The 23665-nt window shown below is 40.2% G+C and overlaps 1 protein-coding gene across 1 annotated transcript; it reads right to left on the reverse strand.

Annotated features, from left to right (window-relative positions):
- Nucleotides 1–3780: 3780 nt before the first annotated feature.
- LOC141798918 (dystroglycan 1-like) lies at nt 3781–16769 on the reverse strand. The gene is made up of 3 exons (XM_074680859.1): nt 16410–16769; nt 8854–9423; nt 3781–7668 (listed from the first exon to the last, which is right to left on the reverse strand). Exons 2-3 carry the CDS (start codon nt 9274–9276, stop codon nt 5359–5361), a joined length of 2733 nt encoding a protein of 910 aa, XP_074536960.1. The 5' UTR covers nt 9277–9423; nt 16410–16769; the 3' UTR covers nt 3781–5358.
- Between the last annotated feature and the right edge of the window lie 6896 nt (nt 16770–23665).

Here is a 23665-nt window from a genome sequence, read left to right on the forward strand (position 1 = left end):
AAACTCTTGACAAAACTGTAAAACTATGAAATGGTATGTAGAACAAATCTCAAATGCACAACTGCAGTTAATAAACAGGAAAAAGATAACATAAACAACAGACAGTGACAAGCGACATAGCAGTCTTCCGTTCTAAGTGGTTTTGGTTATCTTTTACATCTTTTAGCGTGCTCTGACAGAAACCATATGTAGCCTACTGCAAAAGTGCACTCGACACACAACAAGACCTATTTTTTTGTTATTGTTGTTGTTGCTTTCTGTGTTTGGTGGCATGTTGTCTTAAATTGTGCTTGAATTTCTTCTTTACAATACTTGCAACAAGTTTTGAAGTCATCCCCTGAGACAAGGAAATATCAAGATTTTTAGCTCCAGATCAGTTTCCCCAGTCATTTCTATATTATACTTCTGTATTTTTCCTATTTTGGAATGATGCTGTTTCGAAAAGCCATTTCCTTGCTTTAGAGAGGAAAGGCCTTTCAGCCATTGCACCTCAGTGTAGCTTGGTTGAACTCTTCACCCCTGTTTGGGGGTACAATTTCGCAATGATACTTGGTAAACAAACTTTGATCACTGACTGATGATGTAAAAAGTTGAACAGATCCCCTCCTTTTTAAAATAAATGAATATGAGGGCATGGAAAAAAAACAGGTTATTGAAACGTGCAAGTTCTCACTTTTCGCACATAAAGGCAACTATTTTGAAAATATTTTCTCAAGGATATTTTCTAAAAATGTTGTCAAAAGCACCCGAAATTTTATGCCCAATGCTATTTTTTTCCAGCCCAGTGTGTTCAAAAGAAGTTCATTGAATTCATTTTTATGTAATCTCAGAATCATTCACGCTATGGAATGTGTTCGTGTAGACACAATATTTGTATTGTAGGGGCACATTCAGAGAAAACCAATGTGGTATGATATATGTCTAAGGCATCTACTTCATGAATGGCCTCTATAAATTCTAAATACATACTCCCCTTTCCTCCCCCTTCATCATTATGCTTATTTTTTTTATCACTATCCTTTTAGTGTAATGGGGAACAGAGTGCCACATTTCTTGGGCATTGGGTATCTAATGAGGCCTATAACTGTGTTGTCCATACCATGAGGTGCCGCCCACTATCAGACCTTTACAGATACAAAAAGGAGATCAGCTCCCACCTCCTTAAGCACTCAGTTGCATACTAAGACTGATTATTAAGTTGTTGTTTTCTGTTATTTAACAAGAGAGAAGTTTGTGTCAATGATAGAGCGCAGCAGAAATAATTACCCTCCTGTTTGCAATGAGAGTCTGGCCTGGCATGGCTACAGGCCTAATTAGAATTTGTTATGACCCCAGGAATTATAAACATGCTTACAAAACACTGATTTTGATTTGTGTTCTGCCAGTGTCTGAACTAACAAAGGTACAGCAGGTGTTTTATAAACACCGAATGTGGTTAGGTAAAAGACTGTGCTGCAATTTGAAGCAATTAGAAAGAAAAGCAGATCTATTCATCTATGTTTTCTCCTGTTGTTTCTTCTTTCAGAAATTAAGTTATACAACAGACAAGAGCAGTGGCTTTGTGTGCAGAGCTGCAAAGCATCCTCAACAGCCGCTATTAAGTGCAGTGCATCAGACCCATCAACAACTGAAAGGTCAGTTCTACCTATAGGTTTTTGTGAGGTTATACATTTTTCATCACATACATTAACTTTCATTTCCAATGTATTATTAATGACTGCTGAAGGAGGTTGATGAAATGGGAGATTGGCAGGGCATTAAATAGCCTCAACTCCACATTTTGACACACGCTCATTACCTCCTACTTGGTGCTGATCGATTAGCTCTGCTCAAGCTACTCAACTTCTCCTGCCGCAGGTAGTGGAGAATCTATCCATAGAAAACAAAACTTTACAGAAAACAACAGTGATGCGTGTATCAGGTCCAATACATCATTGAAAATAGAAATTAAAAACAAAGTGAGGTGGTTTATTTTGTGTCTGAATGCCTGGTCTAAAAACTTTGAGACCTGTTACTCAAAGCTTAGAGTTGCTCACTCAAAAACAAAGCAACAGTTATCACAGCATTCCTGCTAATATTGGTGTGCAATATTGTGCCTTCCACCGACTTAAACTTGCTGTCAGTTGCCTGACTTGCAACATCAGGGGATGTGACTCCCAACTGTCATTGGTCAGGAACTCAAGTTGTGTGCACCCAGAATAAAATATCATCCTACAGCCGCATAGTGAGAGGCTCAAGGTGTCAAACAGAGCCAGACGGAGGCGATCATTCCTGCAGCTGTGGGAGGAACTGGCTGACACTACATTTTTTGAAATAATAGAATGTAGGCATGAGAAAAAGTACTTTCCAAACTAAATTTTAAGTTTCCACTGAAAGTCATCAAATTTCTTATTTTGTTAAAACATATTTTTACATTTTCCAGTCTAGACTGTTGGTTCTTTTTACATAGTACATTAATAACTCCTTTGATTTCAAAGGAGATGCTAACTAGGTTCTTTTTCTTCTCAAAGCTGTCAATTTCCTTGTTTATTTAATTTTTGCACTCCTGTGGATAAAACAATCTGTGCTTAACTTGTTCTCCACATGCTATTTTTTTTTACATTTTGATGTTATCAAGTAATCCCAATTCGATTTATAACAAGCTATCAACGGCACACTTTGAAGTAAATTCCTTTGAAATGCCTTGTTTTGCACTGTTGTTTGGAAAAATTTGCAATGGTTGTACTTGTCAGTAATAGCTGTAGTTAGCCATTCAGTGTGCGTTGGTACAAAACAGTGGATTTAACCGTGATCTCAAAAAACATCTGTAATGAGTCACAGTACGATGGATGTTGGCTAATTGATTTATGATTAATATTAACAGCATCCGATTTGAAATGCAGCCCACCACATGGTTATTGATTATATGTCAAAACAACAAGCTTGACTAATTCAATGAGAGAGAATAAAATAACATTCTGACAGTGATGGCAAAGACAAAATTTAACAGTCACACTTTTTTTGTCTGTTTGAATGCTCTTTAGATGATATAGAAAAAAATCGAGTAATTTTTTCCCATATGTGCCCCAAAAGATTATGTAGGACTGTGCAGTAACGAATCAAAATGTTTCTCTGCATTCTAGAATAAAAATGTACGTGTGTGTGTGAGAAAGCAGCAGGGGTGTGCAGCGTGTTACCAACCAGTGAAACAGTTTTGACCTCTCTTGAAGAAGCCATTATTACATAACCTCTATACTAAAAAAGTTGGAGAGCAGACTTAGTCATTGTTATTGATATTTCTTGCAGAGATGTAGGAGCACAGAGACCAAAAAAAGAAAAACTGCCCACCTAAATGCCACAGAAAGGGAGTACTTCTCTTAAAATAATCACTTTCTCTCACAGGCAGGCTGCTGTGTATTATATTTACAACAGAGCGTGAGCAGCTGCAGAATGTGACAATAAACTAAAAACCAAGGCCACAGGTCTGTGCTTTAATTTGTGTAACTCCTATAGTTGATGGCAGAATAATTTTGAAAAAGATATTTAGGTACTGTGTGGTGTGAACTTGTTTTTTAATGACCAGAAATACAAACCCTCACATAAATCTGTTTGCTCTTAATTTACCACTTGTAATGGATCCTACTTCTGTGTGTATCTAGAGAAATGCAACACACCCCTGAGTATCCCACACATTCAACTTACTGTTTGTATTAGTATGCATGTCTGGCTCAAACCCTTTCTACACCTTTGGGCTGATACAAACACAGTTCTCTTCCTGTGAAATAAAAAGGGGCTAAACACCACTTTGAGGCTTTACAAATAGTATTACATTTTATTAATATATTTTCATAAAACAAGTTTAAGACTGTATCAAAAACTCAGTAAAAACATTAGATTTTTAACCATTTTTTCTTATGGTGATATCAGATATGAAATGTACATAATTCACATGTAGTGGTTTCCCCATCATATTGAGATAATGCATTATTTTTTTGTGATGGGTAGGTAAACGTTCTTTTGTACCCTCACAAACTATAAAGTCTTTTTTTCTCATGATTGTGATCATAAATCTAGACATACAATTAAAAAATAAAATTATTTCCCACTCTGGCCCTCCCCTTTCCCCGACTAGGTTTACTGACAAAACACTAACATTATGGAGTTGTAATTTCACAGGCACACAATTATGTACATCCCCATGTCCCCATGCCTCATCTGAACTGACAACAGGCAGTGCACTAAACATAACAGTGCAATACCTAGAGGCAGAGCAGTGATAATACAGTACTCTAAGCCCACCCACCCCTCATACTATCATAACCGATCTAAAATAAGACAGTGGACCCACCAATTTTCTCTCTGCTGTGATCCACAGCATTCCATAGGCCCCAACATAATTGTTGTAGCAACCCCACAAGGTTTGCCTTGTAACCACAGACATCACCTTGGCAACAGCAAATACCATCCATCTCACAGGCAGGTTCAGTGGCACACACATAAAAAAAAAAAATTCAATCATTATTTGTTTGTAACTTAATGAGGCTACATCTACAACAGACGTCATCAGTGTAATGTCCTTTGTGATCAAGTACCAGAGAAATCTCAGTCATGTGGTAAGCTCAAGGATACAAAAAGACTTCTCATCTCCTTATTGGACTACCACTTACTGCGTTCGATTCTGCGCAAGACACATAGTGCAAGGTTTAACAAGAATTTGCATAAGTGCAAGGATTGCATGTTATTGTCGAGAGGGAGCAAAGCATAGAAGGGAACAGGGAGAGATCAAAGTTGACTAAACAAACAGATTTTTGTGTAAATAAAGTGTTTCATGCTTTCAGTTTGGCATTTTGTAATTCATTCCCCTCTAGAAATAACAGGTGCAAAATCTTAGTAAACCTAGCCGAAGGACAGATCAGAGTGATATAGAACTCATAAAGATTAACATTGTGAGGAAGAGCCTCAAGTCTGTTGTCATGGTGACATCTGCTCAAAGGCCCTGTGGGCTTCAGTCTTTCCTGCTTCTTTATTATTTTCTATACAATAGAAATAGTGCGTCATTGAAGGTAAAATTGACTCTTCTTGGCAAAAACAGACAGAAAAGAATATGCAAGAAGTCAAAGTAGATCTGATGGAGAAAAAAAAAACAAATCAGAAGGGCAGGAATTATAAACTGTTCCCATCCATTTGCCCTGTGCCAGTAGTAGAATCGTACGATACAGTGTCTTATCCATGATAGTCAAATATATGGGTATGGTTGCCTGCTCTTCTACTAAGTCAAAGCCAGTTCATTGAAGACATGTAAAATTACTCCTGTAGTAGTTTTTGACAAGCATATCCCTACAATGCACCTCCTTTCCAAACTGAAAGCTCTGGTGTGCGTTAGGGAGGCACGTAGGGAGGTGGAGACCTGTATGAGGTCATGTTCTTGGGACGAGAACCTTTGCCTTCAATGGGGACAGTAAATGGTGGTGGGGGCTGGTAAGGAGGGGCATTGGGGTCATCATCTTGGTAAACAGAATACTCCTCAAGCAGATCCTGGTTCAGCAGGGTGCTGTGGGGACCAGCCATGTTAGGGTACTCTGGAGGGGGGAGTGGGGGCTTTTCCTCCTGAAGGATAAGGGGGATGCTGGAGGATGGGGGGGACTTGGAATCATCCAACTCATCTGCAAAGATTATTGGGACTCCTTTCTTGATGAAAGTTGCTTGCTCCTCTATAGTCATCTTTCCTTTGCGCTTCTTGCGGTAGCAGACCATGGCAATGATCCCTGCGATAAGAAGCAGTGCTGCTACTACTACAGCAGGAATGACTGTGTGTAGGTAAACATCATCAGTGCTCCTGCGACCTGTTCCAGGTGAGGGTGTGGCTGTAGGAAGAACAGGCATCGGCACCTCTCCTGGTGGAACGAACGTATAGCTCTGACATTTATTGGTGCCACGAACTGAGATGTTGATTGGTTTGAATTCAGGCTCCATGGCTTTGATAAAAGCCAGTTTCGGGGTACCTTGGGGATCAGCAATCTTGTTGCTAAGAACAGTGATCTGCTCCTTTGGACAAGGGCTCTGCTGCAGACTGTTGTTCGTCCATTCCACCACAATTGAGCCACTAGTGATGCTCCTCAGTGTGACTGTGCTGCTGTTGCGATCACCAAGGGCATAAGCCAACTTTTTGGTTAGAAGAATCTTCTTATGGACATCGTTGCTCAAACTTCTTGGGTCACCGTGAAAACGAGCAGCAAACACAACAGAGGGTTTGTCATTTGAGGACCAACGGTTAACTTGAACTTCAAAGGCATCCATGATGCTCTTCCCACCCTTGTCGGTGGCTAGCATGAAATACTCGTGTTTGCCCTCATGCTGCTCCTCTGGCAGACCGTACAAAAGCTGGATTGTGCTGTTGAACTGGATCCAAGATGTTTCACTAACTGCTTCTTTTGGGGTCTTCTTCAGAGTCAAACGCAGCTTATCTGTGGTTCCATCTTCCCTGTCAAAGAATGTATCAGGAGGAATTTTAACCTCAAAGTAAGTGCCAACCCAGGCATTAACCTGATCGATGGGGTTGCGGATGTCTGGGGTTTTATTTGAGTCTGGAGTCATAGCAAGAGTGGTGGTGCGCCTGGGTGGTTTGGCTGTGGTGGACTTTGGTTCCCGGGGAGCTGGAGTTGAGGATTTGGGCCTCTTGGGCTTCTTTGTGGCAGAGGGTTTGGGTCTCTTGGTGGTGCTTGGTGGTGTTGGCAAAGCAGTGGCTTCCACAAATGTGGGCCGGGTCATGGTTGGCTGAATTGGGATGGTGCTTGTGGTTCCCAGTACTCTTGTTGGTTGAGGAGGTCCAAAGACAGGAGTGTGTGCTATCTGGTCTCTGACTCTCATTGTGGGCTTCACAGGAAGAGGCAAGGGACCTCGAACAGGAGGAGCAGAGTTGTCAGTTGCTGGAGCAATAGAGGGTGACGTTGGTGTGGGAACAACACGTACCGGGGGCTCTGGGTGAGTGGTAGGAGGGAGCAGGGAGGGCACTGGTGTAGGGGTGTTGTACAATTGGCGTCTAACACGTTTCACTCCGTGGGGTTTTTTGTTGACAATGTGCCAGCCAACCACTGGATATCCCAGCCTGGCAGACATGGTCCCATCCTTTGCTGAGGACTGGACGCTGTTAATGTCAGGGATACTGCCCTGGTCAAGTGCACATCCAAGTTTCCAGGACAATAAGGCCCCATTCTCCACCACCTTCTTGGCATTCCCTGGTCCAGCCATGAAAGCAGACATGTCAAATAAGCGGTTGTTGACGACAGGGACCACTCTCATGTGCTCCAGGGGCACATGTGAGAACTTTCTCATGATGCCAAGTAAGTTGACCCTCTGCTCAGCAACCATCTTTGTCAAGTCAGCATCCAGTATGACTGTGAGAACAGTGACAGGCTCCTCAGCGCCACAGGTGAAGGGTTGAACACCGCTGATATCAGACTGTAGAGTAAGCAGGGCTGGTTCGGTGTCTGCACGTTCTTCTGGGTATACTTCAATGGAGAAGACTGTGCTGGGAAACGCTTGGCTGCTTGTCTTCTCAATTATCTCTTCTCCAGACACCATTATATGGTACACACCTTTGTCCTGCTCCAGGGCCATGCCTCTGAGAGTGCAACTTTCCTTGTCCCAATATAGCCAGGAGGGTAAAATGTCCTTTCCCATCTCTTTAAGCTAGAGGCAGAAAAAGAGAAAAACAATAAAATATCACAGAGATAAAAGGTATGAGTAAAGCATGTAAGGAAAATTGTATTTTTTTATAGTAGAAATGGGAGACTTAGTTTGGTTGCTCTATGAAACAGAGAAAACCAAAGTGATACTGGCAAATGTTACATCGTAGATATGAAATGTTTGGCTATAACTGATGAATCACAGTTTGCAGTTCTCCATTTCACATGGACTAAGCTCACAGTGAGAGAGGCTTGTGAAAAAACGTGCAAAAAGGAGAGGAAAGCAAACCATTCAAATATCCAGAGAAAAGCACAAATGCTTTCAATATCAATCCAACCACCAACCCCCTCCATTTTCCATTCAGCTTATCAAATCTCTCCAAATGTGAACAGGAAGCAGAGTGAGCTTGTATTCATGATAACTCTGTGAGTCATCACTATTCATTTTGACTTATTACAGCATGACAGGATATCATTCGGCATCACCACTCGGGCCAATAATAATCTCATCTCATTCATAAGTCAGACTGGAACAAATTGCACCACAGTCAGCTTCAATCAGCAGTTATACAGTGATCAAAACTGAAGGATAAAGACTATGTATTATTTTTTCACGGTGGCCAAATCCAGTCCTCTCAAGAGACATTATAATTTTCAAAAAGAGTTTAGACTACTTAATAAATGTACAGTATCTGTATTTTCATCTCTTACTCTACTACAGTCTAACTACACCCTAATTATATAGCTGTAGAGTGTCTGTATTTTTAGATGTACTTACTTTAAAGTGCTGTATAAAATTTATATTATAGACCTTGCACTGTTAAATACTGGAGTTCAGTTCTCAGCTTACAGGTTCAACAAACACTAGGATAAGGTAAGAGTACATATTAGATACACCAATGTACACTTCACTTTTGGACTTTTGAGTTAAGTACATTCAGTCAAATAAAAAAGGGGCCTCCAGGAATAAAATGATAGTTTAAAAAAGAAGAAGCAGTCAGTAGTCCATATGTACAGCCAGAAAATTAGCGTCATACTCCCCACTATGTCAGTATGGATTGCTTTTTCTCTCCCATGAAAGCTAATTACTGCTGTCCTCGTTAAATTGTTAAATAATTTAGTTGAAATAACAGTAAATGTGTGCTATGAGGCTGCCAAGTAGCATGTCAAATAATGCGTATTCACTTACATGGACATTACAGGTGGCGTTTGTAGATCCTGCAGGAACCTTTAACTGGAACACCTGGCCCACAATCGCAGAGGAGTCAGGGATACCAGTGTGTACTCCCCCGCTTTTTACAGAGGAATCAGGGAAAGCTGAAGGCGGGCCTTCACCAACTGAGGATGCTGCAGCCTGAAGCTCAGAGAGCACGGAGGACTTCATAGAAGCCTCTAGTTCCACAGGTATCATCTCCACCATGGTCTCTTGCTGTTCTGGCACAGAACCCTGGACTACAGTCACCAGAAGGCCCCATACCAGAAGGATAGTCCTGCACGAAAGTAGCCGGCTCCTTCCAGCATCGCAGCAGCTCATGTCTCTCCTTTTATAGTGCATAGCAATAGGCCTTAGGGCTGCCCAACAGATGTCTGTGAACAACTTAACAGGCCACATGCACGGGGGCCAGTCTGATGATATGCTTCTTGTTCTTACTCTCTAGTTTTTGGCTGTGCTCACAGATGCGGTGATTTCTCTTTGTTTTCTTCTGTGATCCATGAAGGGGGTCTTTGGCAACCTGTTAGACTGCCATGTCAGCCAGCTCTGTGAGAAAACAAACAAACACAAACAAACGTGAGAACGACATTTGGGGGAAAAAAAACATCAGCTCAAACGTACAAGGAGTATTTTGGCTTACACAGTGAAAAGATAATCCCTATCCTAACACTTCCATTACAGTGCACTTATTGACATAAAAATGCTGCATGTTTAGTGCAGGGAGCTTTCAGAAGATGATGCTACAGTATAGCGCATTAAGAAAGATAACAGCAATTTACTCTTGTAGCTCCAAATCAAAGCCTGGTACGATCTGGTGCAGTTTATCATATTTTTTCAGCTTCTGATGGGTCATTAGCTTAACTGCTACCAAGACAATATGCAATGTGCACATGGTCTTTTTTTCCCTGCCTTACCATCATATTTACTCTCTATTTTTAAATTACCTGTCATAGAACTAGCAGCTGGATAGTACAGGGCAGAAAACACACCCACTTCCTGTTACAAGGCATTGTTTGAGCTGCCAGTGAAAGAAGTGGATGTCTACTGCAAAAGAAAACGACACGAGTGGAACTAAAGGACAAAACAGGGACAGTAGCAGTTAACTTCACCTCCTGTTTTAAGTATCTTATCTAAAATGTGTGATAGACAACCGTAGCTAATTCCACTTAATGATATCCACTTGTTAAACTGATAAAACGTCTGTCGTTTCTGGGCCTCAAACTGGTAGCATTATCACACATTCTATCATGAAAGAAATAGATGTTGATCAATCATGTTTCCTACATTTGGCTCAGTCCTGATAGATGCTTTTGTTTTAAAAGATCTGTAGAGACTGACAACGATGCTGATCAAATATGGGAGTTTACTAAGTCATTACAAAAGACTAGTTCAAAAAGAAATTATAAAATGCCAACTACAAAATATTCTGTGATAGTTTTTTAAGCATATAGAGTTGACTTCTGTTTTATATTAAGTTTATATTGGTTTGAAAGTCATAAACATTATTATCAAAGGCCATGTTGATCTCCAACTGATCTTCACTTCTCTGTCAGGGCATTTTCAGCTATAGTGATGCTCATGAGATGCATGAGTGTCAAAGGTTGTTTGTCTTGGTTGTAAGTTTTAATTAGGTGCCCTGGGGGTTGGAATAAAAGTCTCCATTGTGCTGACCCAGCCAACCCCAATCCTGTAGCACTCAGAAACGGGCAGAGGAGGGTCATCCGATTGCCTGGAATCCTAATGCCTGACTGGCACAAAGCTGTGACGTCAACCTATACACTTCAGAGCACTCCCTGCTTTTAACTGAGGACAACTTTCACAGAGGGTCTACGTAAATCTCTCCAGTTTAAAATCTATGAAATGAAATAATTTGATTTATATAAAAAACATCTTTCTAAAAATGTTTTATGCTGTTTGATCTATCCTGCATGTAACAAACATCCACTTAAACAGATCAATGTGATGAAAATCTGGACAGAGCCAACAGAAATGCTTCTGTTTTAAAATATATAGCATCTACCTGACTACAAGCAAGAACGGATGAACAGTCTCATCTTAAATAAGCTATAAATTAATTATGATTAATGTGTTGTGGTCATTAGTGAGCCCAACCATGCATAGTCTCCAGTTAATAATAAACTATATAAGGCAACAAAGAGAGCCAGGCTCCAGATGATTGGTTTACTTTTGTTGCCCATTAAATAGTGTCAGAACCCTTCCAAATCTAATAAAAAGTGTTTAAATATATTTTATTTTATACCTTTGCTAATGATATCACAGCTTTTAATCAAACTGTACATAAAGTGCATTTATTGCAGTTGATGGGCAAGGATATTGTTTGTACAGTTCCAGTGGGAATTTACTTTACCTACATTTAGAAGAAAAGATCCAAAACCATTGCAAATTATGTTTATTTTAAGTCCCAAGGTTTTTTTTAACCTTTACAACACATTTAATGAGCTTATTTGCAATTCATGTAGTCCAAAGGTGGCATATTAAACAGCTGAATGACTGTATTTTCCCTGCTGAATGGAGCGGAGAGTTTTTCAATAGAAAACATTGTTCTCGGTGGGAGTGATCAAAATCTCTGTGGGAATCGAATGAAGTGGTCAGGAATCCTGCTAATTCTGCACAGACCTGTAACAAGTAGATCAGCTTGGTGTCAGAGTTATAAAAAAAACAATAAATTAGAACAATACGAAACAGGAAGCTACTGAGTCATGATTTGTTGGGCCAGTCTTTTTACCAATATAATGAGGAGTATGGAACTTTTAGTAGACTTTACATGTTGTACCTTTTATTTGTTTGTCACTTTTATTCTTCTATCAGCCTTAGAAACTCTGCCTCTTCAAAAAGCCTTAAAGGATAAAGAGATTACAACAGTATGAAACGCATACACTAAGTCCCCTTAAACAAATCACATACGGCTTACTATGCAACAGCCAAAATTAATATTAAAGACAGCCACTCAAAGTTTTGAGGATTCAAGCACAGTGCCATCATTCACTCCCTTTTCCAATAACTGCCCACATTATTCTCATCTGATCATGTAATTACCAGGAGCAAGAATCTCAAGTGGTGTAGAGCTGAGCCAGCTCTGAGGAGACGGGCCAACCCACTTCTTTTGCAATTTGTACGATTCCATCACTTGACAAACTCTTGTGTACCAGGGGCAGTTAGGGAATTTGTTTGCAGTGAAAATCATTGTGTCAGTAGATCATCTACTGGTTGTAGTAATAACACTTGTGGGCTAATATATGCAGGACAAAGGCACTAAATCCATGTTGTTTATTCTATGTATTGTATTTTCAGAGTTAATTAGGATGGTTCATTTCTTTTGAAGCTAGACAGTAATTTGTTGCTGGCAGGAATGGACCACTACTTGACTATAAATAGGGTGAGGTACAGTGGGAGTTACTGGAACATATAAAAAAAACATACAGCACATATAGTTAGTCTTGCTCAGGGAATGCTCAGACAGTTTTGACTGTGTGGTCCCATCTGGGGCACTGACTTATACAGAGGGGTGCTGGGTGTGTGAGTGTGCACACACAAAGTAGTGCTATAGCCTCTCTGCAGCTATTTCTGTGAATATTTTTGTTATATTAGGTACAACTAGGGATGGGTACCGAATTAGGTACCTTTATAGGTACCGAGTACCGACCGAATTCTGTCAAAGGTACAGAGTACCGATTCACGTAAAACCAAAAGGTACCATGTTTAGGTACCTAAATGCATCCTTGTGACCTTGAGAAAGTGGAAGAGAAGGCAATTTTCCATGCTAGACATGAACAAAGCAACGCAAGGTTACATATTGAAGAATAAATATATTAAATTGAAAAACTTTTATACTTTTTCATTTAAAAAAAAAAGTATTTTTTACCACATAAACACAAAAAAGTACCGAAAATTGGTACCGTTGAGTACCGGTACCAATTGCCAAGTACCGGGCATAGGTACCGTATCATTTCAAATGTGAAAGGTACCCATCCCTAGGTACAACCACAAAAAATGCTACTAAAAGTACACAGAAAGCTACTACCAGCTAGTACACACATCCCTAATACTCAACTGTAACACAAGTCCCAAACAACGCAATAGCCAACCAGCTTAAGATTCCAAAACAGCACCTGAGCCGGCTAATTTGATTTAAAGAGGGAGGCGGTGCCACCCCTGGCCACCCCCTGGATATGTCCCTGATTAAATCCATATTTTAAACCAGATGCACAAAAAAAACTCATCTAACACTTTACCACTCAATCACAAAGAGTTTTGATATAAATATTTATCTGACTTTACTACCACAGATATCAATCAGGATCTAAAATCTGAAAGAGTCAAGCATCCCTTCATCATGTATAGTTATAATAATCACAGTAAGAAGAAGAATTTAGCAGCCAACAGTAAGTTGTATTGTAAACAAAATGCAGTTTTGTATTCCAAAGCAATATTTAAACATCTAAAAGCAATAAAAACTAAGTAGGTGTCTCAGAGGCTGTTTCTTTGGAACATTATTACAAGAGCCGTTGTGTGCTGAGCAGATGCAAACAACATTTTTTTTTATTTTTTTACTTTTCTACTTTTGTACTACTTTCCAAAGGGGGCAGGTAAAAATAGTCCACATTTAAGAATAAAAAGTTGTATCAGTAATAAAAAAGTTGTATGAAAATATTTTCACGTCTGTCTTGCTAAAACTGCAGACTAACTATTTTCAGCTTCACTTCTGCTGCGTGACAGGCTATTAGACATGATTGTAGATAAAGATATAATAAATTTGAGTTTTGTTACATTAATGCTATCAAAACATTTCGACTGCCCAGTCCTTAGGCAAAGTATTGACTCACCTAACCCATTAACCAGGTTGAGACATGCCCCTTGTCTGGCATCTTTAGTCACTGAGTCAGTCCAGTGGGATTTTACTTTCCACACCCCTCTCTTTCTACACTGCCCTCCTGTGACTTTGAAGATACCAGACAAAAAGAAAATAAACACTAACCTGAAACACTGTCATGCAAAATAATACAAAAGCTAACTCTTCAACAGCCTACTGTGGGCCAGCTGAGCATATAGACACTGAATATAGCTTGACTGATCTATCAATGTGTCTAAATGGAAAACACAAGCATTAACATGAAAATAGCTTTTCCCTATAAGCTTAATTTAATTCAGAGGAGGACTACGCCTCACCTCCAGGCTGTTGCCACACACACACATGTTGAAAAAGGGCTACATCTAAGCATCAAAGTAAGCTCTCCATAATGTGGCCTAGATTCTATCATGTTATCATTTCAGTGTGTATTATTCAAAATCCAATTAAAAAACAGCTCATTAAAATTATGAAATGTTTTAACAAGTCAATATGCTCTGTTCAGCAACAAAACAATTGTGAAAATTAACCATGTGCATAATTGCCTGTATTTCAGGGGAGCAGACCTAAGTAGTAAGGAGGACATATCATTTGAGAAAAGATGCAAACATTTAATTTAGGTCTTCAAAGTAAAGTACTGAAGCTGCTGTGCCTGTTGTGTTGAGGATTGACCCTTTAAACTTAAGGTAAATGAAGTATTTTGTGCTGCATCTTTGACCACAGGACTCCTATCTATGATGTGGTCTAAAAATAGAGCGCATATTTGCACCATCAGTAAAAACAATAATTTAACATTGCTGATGGTGGGGATAACTGAGCCTAATTGTTGTTATCATCGTCATTTTGCACACATGCAGTTTTGCAGCCTTCCTGCTTGAGCAGAGATGTGACTTTAGATACCAGGGTTGTAAAACAAAAGCTGCAGAAATGTGTTATTTTGGGGATTGAGTATAATACAGGTTGTTTGTTTTCCCACCAAGCACTTATTAAAACCTGACTGTTTTTATCACAGCCTCTTTTTATATACGTGGTAAACAGTGCAATGACAATGGCGTGAGTGTGGGGAATTGCTGCCCATTTCACATTGCACTACTTGGGGGAGCAAACGCATTTACAGCCATGGTATCCATGCTGTCTGCAGTTCGACAGTAGTTAAAACTTGAAAACCATCAAAAATAATTAGGGCTCTGATGCACAGTGGCACTCAGGGCCAATTGAATTGACGTACCACATCCAGCAGCCTCCAGATAGTTCATGAGCTGAATAACAAACATATCCACAAGACAAGCTTGCTTTGCAATTGGATGTTTCCCTTGTGTTTCCCTCTTACACTGTTGGACAAAGTAATGAAATATGCGGTGAGATAACAATAATAGAAAACGGCCTTGGCTGAGTTAAAGTCTCGCCTGGCATCATGACCTGACGCCAGTTCGTTTAACGGTACAGGGAAACTTCTGTGGCCTGTCTAAACCCGAAGTCAGAAATAAAGTAACCACTCATGTATGTGGGGTTTTTTTTCGGTGAGAACATTGTGAATATGTGAAACAATAGCACACCTTCAACCCTGTAAACCTTCCCAATCACTGAAACTCAGAAATTATAAGTGATGTAGTTGTACTGGCTTATCTTTATGCAAAGTCGTGTTAAATTATTTACATTTCAAGTTTGAAATGTAAGTCATTTAACACGACCTATAAGTGTAAAAATGATGCGTGTACCAGCTCGTTATGGTGAGCTTACATATGGATTCAGAAAAGCAACCGGGACTGCTGTACCGTTTGGAAACCAAAGCTTCTAATAGAAATGTTCATTAGGTTAAAGAGCCGTTTACAATAATCGTAGAAGACCCCCGGTCGAAGACCACATATTTGGGGGGGTTTTCTGTAACAGAACACTGCTATCGTTGTAAACTGTTAAGGACGGACGATGAGTCGTGGGCCAAGAGCCAGTTAACGTCTTGGAGCTAGCTAAGCTAACTAACGAGAGCTACCCGGCCCGTTTCACTTGGCCCCGTTTCCATCGGTGTCGGTAGACGAGGCCTTATGTATAGATAACGCCTTCTACGGCAGTCAACCTTGATAAATCATTTATATACCAGCATTGAGTAAACCGTATATTAACGTGAGTGCCAATTCTTTCCACTGTATAAAAACCAAAAGCTGCAAATAAGATTAGAGGCTGTGTCGAGGACTTTTCAGTATCTGTGCATCGCTAGCGCAGAGATGCACCTGTTTTATTCTAGGCGGAAACAAGAAGCGAGGTGCCGCTGCTGCTCCTGCTGCTGTCGGAGCATCCACATCACAAATCTTTCAGCAGTTCATAACAAAAGGCAGCAAACAGTTACAATCAAGCTTATTTCTTGCGATGGCTCATAAAAGGGCTGTTAAGAGGGGCAAGTTTCATTACTTTGAAACACTGAACAGTTGCATCGAAAACGAACGAACGGGCTGAGCAATGGTAGTTAGCCCAACCAGGCTCTAAGCTAACTAACCAGCTAACGTCAAGAGAGTGTGCTGGTGATGAAAATATCCGGTTACGTGTCCTGCTAACAGACAAGAGTCCGTGCTTAAAATGTACATGGGTCGGGTTAGCGAGGATAGCAATGGTGGCATTTTACAAGGATGGCACTGCTTCAAGAGAGACAAAACACAGAAATCAAACTGACCTTGTTAGCGAGCTAACGTTAGCTAACCCGCGCTGTGATGTCTCCTCTTCTTGCAGGAGAGCGCCGCGGAGACTTCCAAAATGCCATTAAACATGCGCTTTCCACCTCAACGCCACGGTAAAGATATGTAGGATATCTGAGCACAGTCAAGGGAACGGATATCTCTCTGGTGTGGTGAGTCTTCGGATACTTCGCCGCTCTATATTGTAATTATGTCGGGTAGCAACCCCTCCCTTGCTGCCTCTGTCCTCTTCGCAGACAGGTCTACAGGTTGAGGCCAATCGTGTGTACCAGCATGACTCCGCCCCCCTTTTCTTTTGAGACATGCAGGTAAAAAGATTACTGCTGGTACAGTTGCCGAGTGTTGTAATGCGCCTTAGTCGTGTCTGAGAAAAACTCAAAACCTCTGAGGAAGAAGCCTTCCTGATTTCTAATGATCAAAATGATGATGACCAGGCAACAGCATCTACAATCAAGGCTCCTCTATACCTTCCACCACAGTGACAGCTCCATCATATGGGGGTTACACTTGCACAACTATGTAATAAAAGGTAAAAGTTATCCCAGGTAAAAGTTTTATGTAAAATTCTTTTATTTCTTTGACTCAAGAAAGTAACAAACTGTGGGAATCTTTTATTGGACTGATGGATAGTCCCTAATTCACAATAAAAGGACAACAACAGATGTCCTTGCACCTTCCTTCCGTTATTTTGCATAGCTATCAGCCCACATGGCCACAACCTTCATGACATAATTTCCAAGGATGCATGCAGATAACTGATATATGTATCTTTACCACACAGTTAACATTGCACAGATTGAAGATTTGCTGTTTGAAGCCTGTAGTTCAAAAGCTCGCAGTTAAATTTATCACTCATCTCATTTAATCATTTAAACTGTTAGATGTTTCTAAAGCAAAGGTCTCCCTCAAAGGAAGTTTTAATAAAACAGTGTATCTGCTTTTGCTTTTATTGAGCCCTTTATCATGAGTTTATCAGAGAGGACTACAGAGAATGAGCCTACTTTGATCTAGTATAAAATTAGTACAGAATAACATGGCACAGGGCAGTGTGCAACAACAGAAGTTAAACAACGCAAAAGATAGACTTAACAAAAGATAAAAGTTCTACATTCTCCCTGTAACCTTGCTTTGCAGCCCCCCTTGCAATGCAAGCTTACAACCTTATCAAGGGAGAGTGATCTGTTTAATGGAGACATGTCTCAGTAATGTTAGGCAGAGGCTGTTCTCTTGCAGGTTACAAAAATTAAAACATACCCCTCAAGAGATCTCTACAATGCTGTGCATCATAGTTTCATCTGTGGATGTAACAGATTGTGTTGTCCCACAGGCATATTATTGCAAACAATGTGCAGCACAGTTGTATCATAACCCCTCTATGCCCTACAACTTGTCAATAAAAGCTCACTTTATCCCTCATTGAGCAGGTGTTGTTTGGCAAGGTGTGTGTATGTAATGTGAGAAAACGTTTGTGATGAAGCAGATACTCAGCTGCTCATGTTTTCGAAAGACAAAAACTTCAGTCACATGGCTCGAATGAGCATTCCCATTCTAAAGGTTATATTTGTTCAAAGGACGAAGCTGAAATGATTAACAACAGAGTGGGTCATTTTCTGCTTGCATGTGCAGGGGGGAAAAATGTGTCTGCAACACAGCTTATCTTCAAAACTTTGTCCATTCCCTTCCCCTTACTTTGTCAACATGAAGATCCTATAGCGACTCAAGTATCAGCAATGTCATGTGTGAAGATCAGACTTCAAAGGAGAAAAACATCTGCCTTTTTAAGGAAGTCCGTGGGATTGTATTGACAGGGTGTCTTGGGAATCTCAGTACAGACGGCTTATCACAGGAACGTGTTGCACATTGTTTGCATTTGTGCATTTGCATCAGTGCGTTCTGTCTCTCAGAAACTCTTTAGTGTTAAATGAAGGGAAATATGATATTAGTCACAGGATTGGAGCATGTGGTTGTTTAGGAGTTCAAAGATTCAAGGATGAAGTAATATCATGGTAAAATGATTAAGAGAGCTAAGCCAGTGCTAGTCGTTTTTCTACTGTAAGTATCATTTATCTAACTAAAAACATGACAGTATAAAAGTCTTTATGAAAGTATTAGTATTTTTCCTACGTACTGTATGCAGTTAATATTGATTTGTGCTTTTATGTAGCAGCAATTCATTCCACTTCCTGGTGTTGCTCCCTAAAGAATCCCCTAGATTACTTTGTTTCACCTTGACGACTTTGTATCTTCCCCTTTTGAGGTGGAACAGACACAAACAAAGGAAGCTTATAGGGATGAATGGTTATACTAGCCTGCATTATTATGCTTTTAAATAGGGCACGAGATCTTTTGGGAACAATACTTGAAAGAGGAGAGCACAGCTTAAAGAAAGAGGAACCATCTCCCAGACTGGGAGAAAAGAAGTTGAAGAAGGGAAGAGCAGCAGAGTGAAAAACAACTCAAAATGAAACAACATTCACAGAGGTCATTATGCTGCCAAATAAAACAGTGGAAATGGGCATTCTTATGATTCGTTTTGCCAAGAAATGATTAGATGTCTTATACTCCAGAGAAAATATTTGCGTGAAATATGTGGTGCCATTTATGTAATGCCATCATCACACATTATCATAAACTATAAACCGTGCAGATATCTTGGGGCAAAAATGAACTTGGTGTTCATGGCAACGGAGGAACGGCCTTCACGTACTAATAAATCCCCTGGCCAGCATGATTAGGGTTTTAAGATAAGAGAAACGCTGCCTGTCTGTAATAGTTCACAGGCCTGTCAGTCATCTGAGTCCCTCTGACTCTTTGTTCACCCCTGTGAGGCGACAGCTTGAAAAAACAGCATGCATGTAATATCTGCATGTACGTTTGAGAGAATAGACTGGAAAATGAGTCTAAATTAAGCTGCTATTCAACAGGAGCATGCACAACTGATGAAATTCCTCCAGAATGTGTTCCCTAATACATGCAGGGGATTAATTATAACAAAGATGCTGCATGGCTTGGTTTTTTAATCACATCACATTCAGAGCCATTAGAATCTATTGTTTTGGTAATTGTGTTATACCTCTTGAACACACCATCAGCACAAACATAACGTCTAAATTGTATCACTGTAAGCTGAGAAGAATACACACATTTCCTCGCCATTCCCTCATCCTGTTGTTTACACTTGAGGCATATTATGGATGAGGGATTTTCATTGCGCATGCATCACACGGCTTTCATTTTGCCTAAACACACATACACAAAAACACCTGCAGGCCTACTAGACCATGATAGCCTCACCGCGGAGGGGCTTTCATGTGATTGCACATATCAATCTGGCTCTTGATGTGCAAGCACAGAGCGAGAAAGCGAGCGGATTATGAATCAGCTGACTCCCCACATTTTCTTCCAAGTGACTTATTAGAAGGGTTATTCTGAGCGGACTGTTGGACTGCTGAGGGGGGGTTGGCTGAGTAGTGAGACCCTCAATGGAGCCAATTTCCCCTTCTCCCACAGTGGCAGATTACTTCAGACAACCATTCTCGGTCTCACTCAATAACAAACGAAAAAATCCTGTCTGCTTTTTCGGATGTTGTGCTCAAACATCCATCTTTTTCACCACCAATTTTTGTCCCAATCACACTTTAAAATGTCTCCCCTCTGGAGGTTTTTGCTTTCTGTTCCTACATTGAGAGGCATGGGGCCCAAGGAGTGTGAAGGGACTTTTCATCAAGAACAAGATTTTGAACCTTTGAAAGAACGTGTCCATGACACATCATCTACCTGTTACAGAAGTTTAGTTTTCTGGCCTGCAGTGTCTGCTTACTCAGTCACTTGTTATGTTGAGCTGATAATAGAACAGGAAGAAGGAGGATTTCCTTTCAGTGCAGAGTGAGAACCCCAGCACTGTTCCTGTTTGTATCAGCCCCCAGTTGTCTGCTCTTACTGCTCAGCACAAACATGGTTTTACACTGAACCATCATCACTTTTGCACATTTACCTACAAATTGGTATCTGGCAATCCCTTATGAAAGCTAGTTATTCACAGAACGATGCATCTCATTGAAAAGAAACGTGTGACATGTGGTTTAATCTTGTCATATTTGCATGTATTTTATTTTAAATGAATCCAATCTCAGTCTTGCTGAAGCAAGTTAGTTGATAATTTCAAAATTACACTCAGTAATTAATCCACCATCAGGGACCCCAAAGGCAATTACAGGAGATTGGTCGTTTACCGCTCTGTAAGTTGGACCAGAAACAGATCAAGCCACTCTATTACTGGTTACGCACACAACTCCTCCGCAGACCTCATGCTAAATGGAAGTCCTAGGAGAAGCCTCTGTAAGCCCTCTGAATGGGTAATAGCTTTGTTATCAGAGACAAACAGGCATAATGATTGTGAAACACATCACAAGGATGTCAAATATAGAAATGTTCAAATGGAATGGCCACTGAATGACCCCAATGAGGAGCGGAAATCAAATCAAAACTCCCTCACTGGCCCCTAAATGTGTGCTGTGACTCTTGAGTAGTCGCCTGGAATATCTTTGACCCAATCCATCAACGTGGTAATATGATTACACTGTCCTAGGTTTCAGTCTTCTAAGAACCTTTACACATTTAAAATATGCCATGTTCATCTGTCAGCTGTCTCAGATGTGTAATTGGATTAATATGTCCACTGGATATGACCTCATGAACAAACTGCTCTATTGAATTATAACTACAAACTTTAGACACGTGACAAAGTTACCTGTAAAACCTTATTAACACACTAAGGTCATAAAGGCAGGATTATGATGACTGAAATATCTAAATGAGCATTTGCTTTCCTCAGAGGATGAATGTTTCAGACTTTGTTTGTCATAGTCCTCTACAGATAAACCATAAACCCATGATCAGGTTATTACAAATGTAAATTTTAGGTTTGTATTGAAGTTTTTCTTGTGTTAAAACACTTGAGAAACTAACAGTGCAATGTCTGCCTGCTAATGAGCATCACAAGGTTGGTAGTGCCACTTTGGGCATGCTAGCTCGCTGACATTAGCACTGAGCTCAAAGCACTTTGGTGTCTACTAGTGACTAGTTACTCAGACTTTATTGTCCTAGGGGGGATTCTTTATGTCACAGCACTGTACATCACATTAATCACAACGTCCCACAGCAAAGGATAGAAATACATGACGTGTCTATGATAACACGAAACTACAACAACAGGCTGAGCAACAGGAAACCATGAGCTGTTTGTGAGTTTAGATGCAACAATTCACCCTTTTTAAGCCCCTGAGAACAGAAATCTAATTCATCATCCTAACTTCTTAATTTGCTAATCAGGCTGTAAACAATTGCATTGCATGAAACAAAGTCTCAGCCAGAAGTGCTTCACTGCTAAGAGTTTGTTCCACCAGCAGCCCTGAAAAGTTGGCTGTTTCTACTAGAAGCCATATTGTCTTCATATGATTGCTAATTGGGTTCCAAAATTCAAGCCTCCATGGTAGCTAGTACTGGCCCTAGCATGAGTGAGCCCATCTGCACTTCTGGGACCTGTACTGGGCCCGCAGGACAAAATAGTGAAGTGGAACTTGTGCTAGTTTGTGTTTGTGTGTGTTTAAGTCCAGTGCTTTTGTACGAAATACGTGTGGTTGCCTTAAATTGATTTCTGCAGAGTTTGGGGAGGGGAGGCTATAACTCTTGCCAGCAGTGTTGATTATGTGTGCGAGTTTGACCCAGTTAAGGGGAGTTGTTTGTTTCGAGTTTAAGAATCAGGTAGAGGAGCATTCATTGTCACAGGATGGGGAGCAGTCTTTGGGTCCTCCAAATTTGAATTCTCTTATGCTAAATGAACCTGGACTCCCATTCCAAATGCCTCCAAATGTGAGTCTAAGATATTTTATATATCAACCAGCTCAGCTGTTTCATAACTACTAAGGAAAAGAAGCTAGAGTGACTAATCCTTTCACTTCTGTCTTTTGTTGAAAGTTGAAATTAGGATGGTCACATTCATAGCATCAGATGAAGTGTCTTTCTGTATTGTGATTGTTCAGAAGTGATTAGTTAGTAAGTGGTAGTGGTGGGTGAGCATGAAACAGAGAATTTGAGTTCTTCAAGTTATCTGGTTGATTTCTTTCACCTGCTACTGACAAAACAACTCAACTCTTTTTCCTGAAAGAGAACACCAAAACACCCCCCACAGACCCATTGTTTTGGGCAGATTAGCTTCCAAAACCAGAGTTTGTTTTGGGACTTTTGTTCCCACTCGTTCATAATCTCAGTCAGTGAGTTCCCATGAACTACTTGCTCTTCAGCGCAGGAGGTCTGTGTTTTCATACTGGGCTGCTCTGTCTGTGGATTTGACTTAAATTCAGGGTATGCCTGCAGGTCGACTCTGAGCTGAGGGCTGTGAGTTAACTTGCCCCTGCTCACAACTTCTAGTGACATAATGTGGAAGGATTTTATATCAACTTTTGCTTGTGCATACAGTTAATACATCCACTTTAGAGTCATCGAAAGAGAATATGTTATATATCAAACATCACTTGACCCACAGGACGGCCTTGCCAAGCTGCAAACACGTCTGCAGATTTTTCTTTTTCTTTTAAGCTTTGCTAACCAATATGGCTCTGTTAAACAAATAGCGTGAGTACACACATTCTTATCTCAGGTAAAGGAATAGGTATGTGAACGAAGATAATGTTAGAAGAAGAAATGCTGAATTCAGTTTAACTTTAATAAAGTGAAACTAAAAAACCTAGAGGCTCCAAAATGTTCTCAGTCTTTAGTTAAAAGGTGCTCACTGAGAGACATTTCTATTGATTTTCCTCTGCAACGGAAAATCCTCACTTCGAATTAAATAACTATTACATCTTAATAAGTCTTCTTAGAAAAAAAAAAAGAATCATTATTCTGAAAGTCGTGACTATGTGCTCTAATTTGCAAACCATCTAATCAAATATTTGTGTTAAAATGTGTGGAGAAAGTAAAAAGTTGTCGGAAAAGTTATTACCCAGGAAAGAAGAGAAAACCAAAAGCTTAGCCTAACTTTGTTACCGCTTCCCTTTGCAGTTATCCTCACATATAAGGATATACAGCATGCAGCCTACATACCTGCGGAAGACAAATCTCTGCTGAGAGACTCAAGCCTGTTCAGTGTAACCTGACTCTGCATGCTCTCGTGTTACCTCTCTGCTCTAGATAATCATCACCCCCTGTTTTTTCCTCCCTCGGTGGGCTAAGCGAT

Source organism: Halichoeres trimaculatus, unplaced genomic scaffold (genome assembly GCF_033239565.1).
Source record: "Halichoeres trimaculatus isolate MK-OKI-2021-1 unplaced genomic scaffold, fHalTri1.1 fHalTri1_scaffold_11, whole genome shotgun sequence".
In the NCBI taxonomy this organism is placed as follows: Eukaryota; Metazoa; Chordata; class Actinopteri; order Labriformes; family Labridae; genus Halichoeres; species Halichoeres trimaculatus.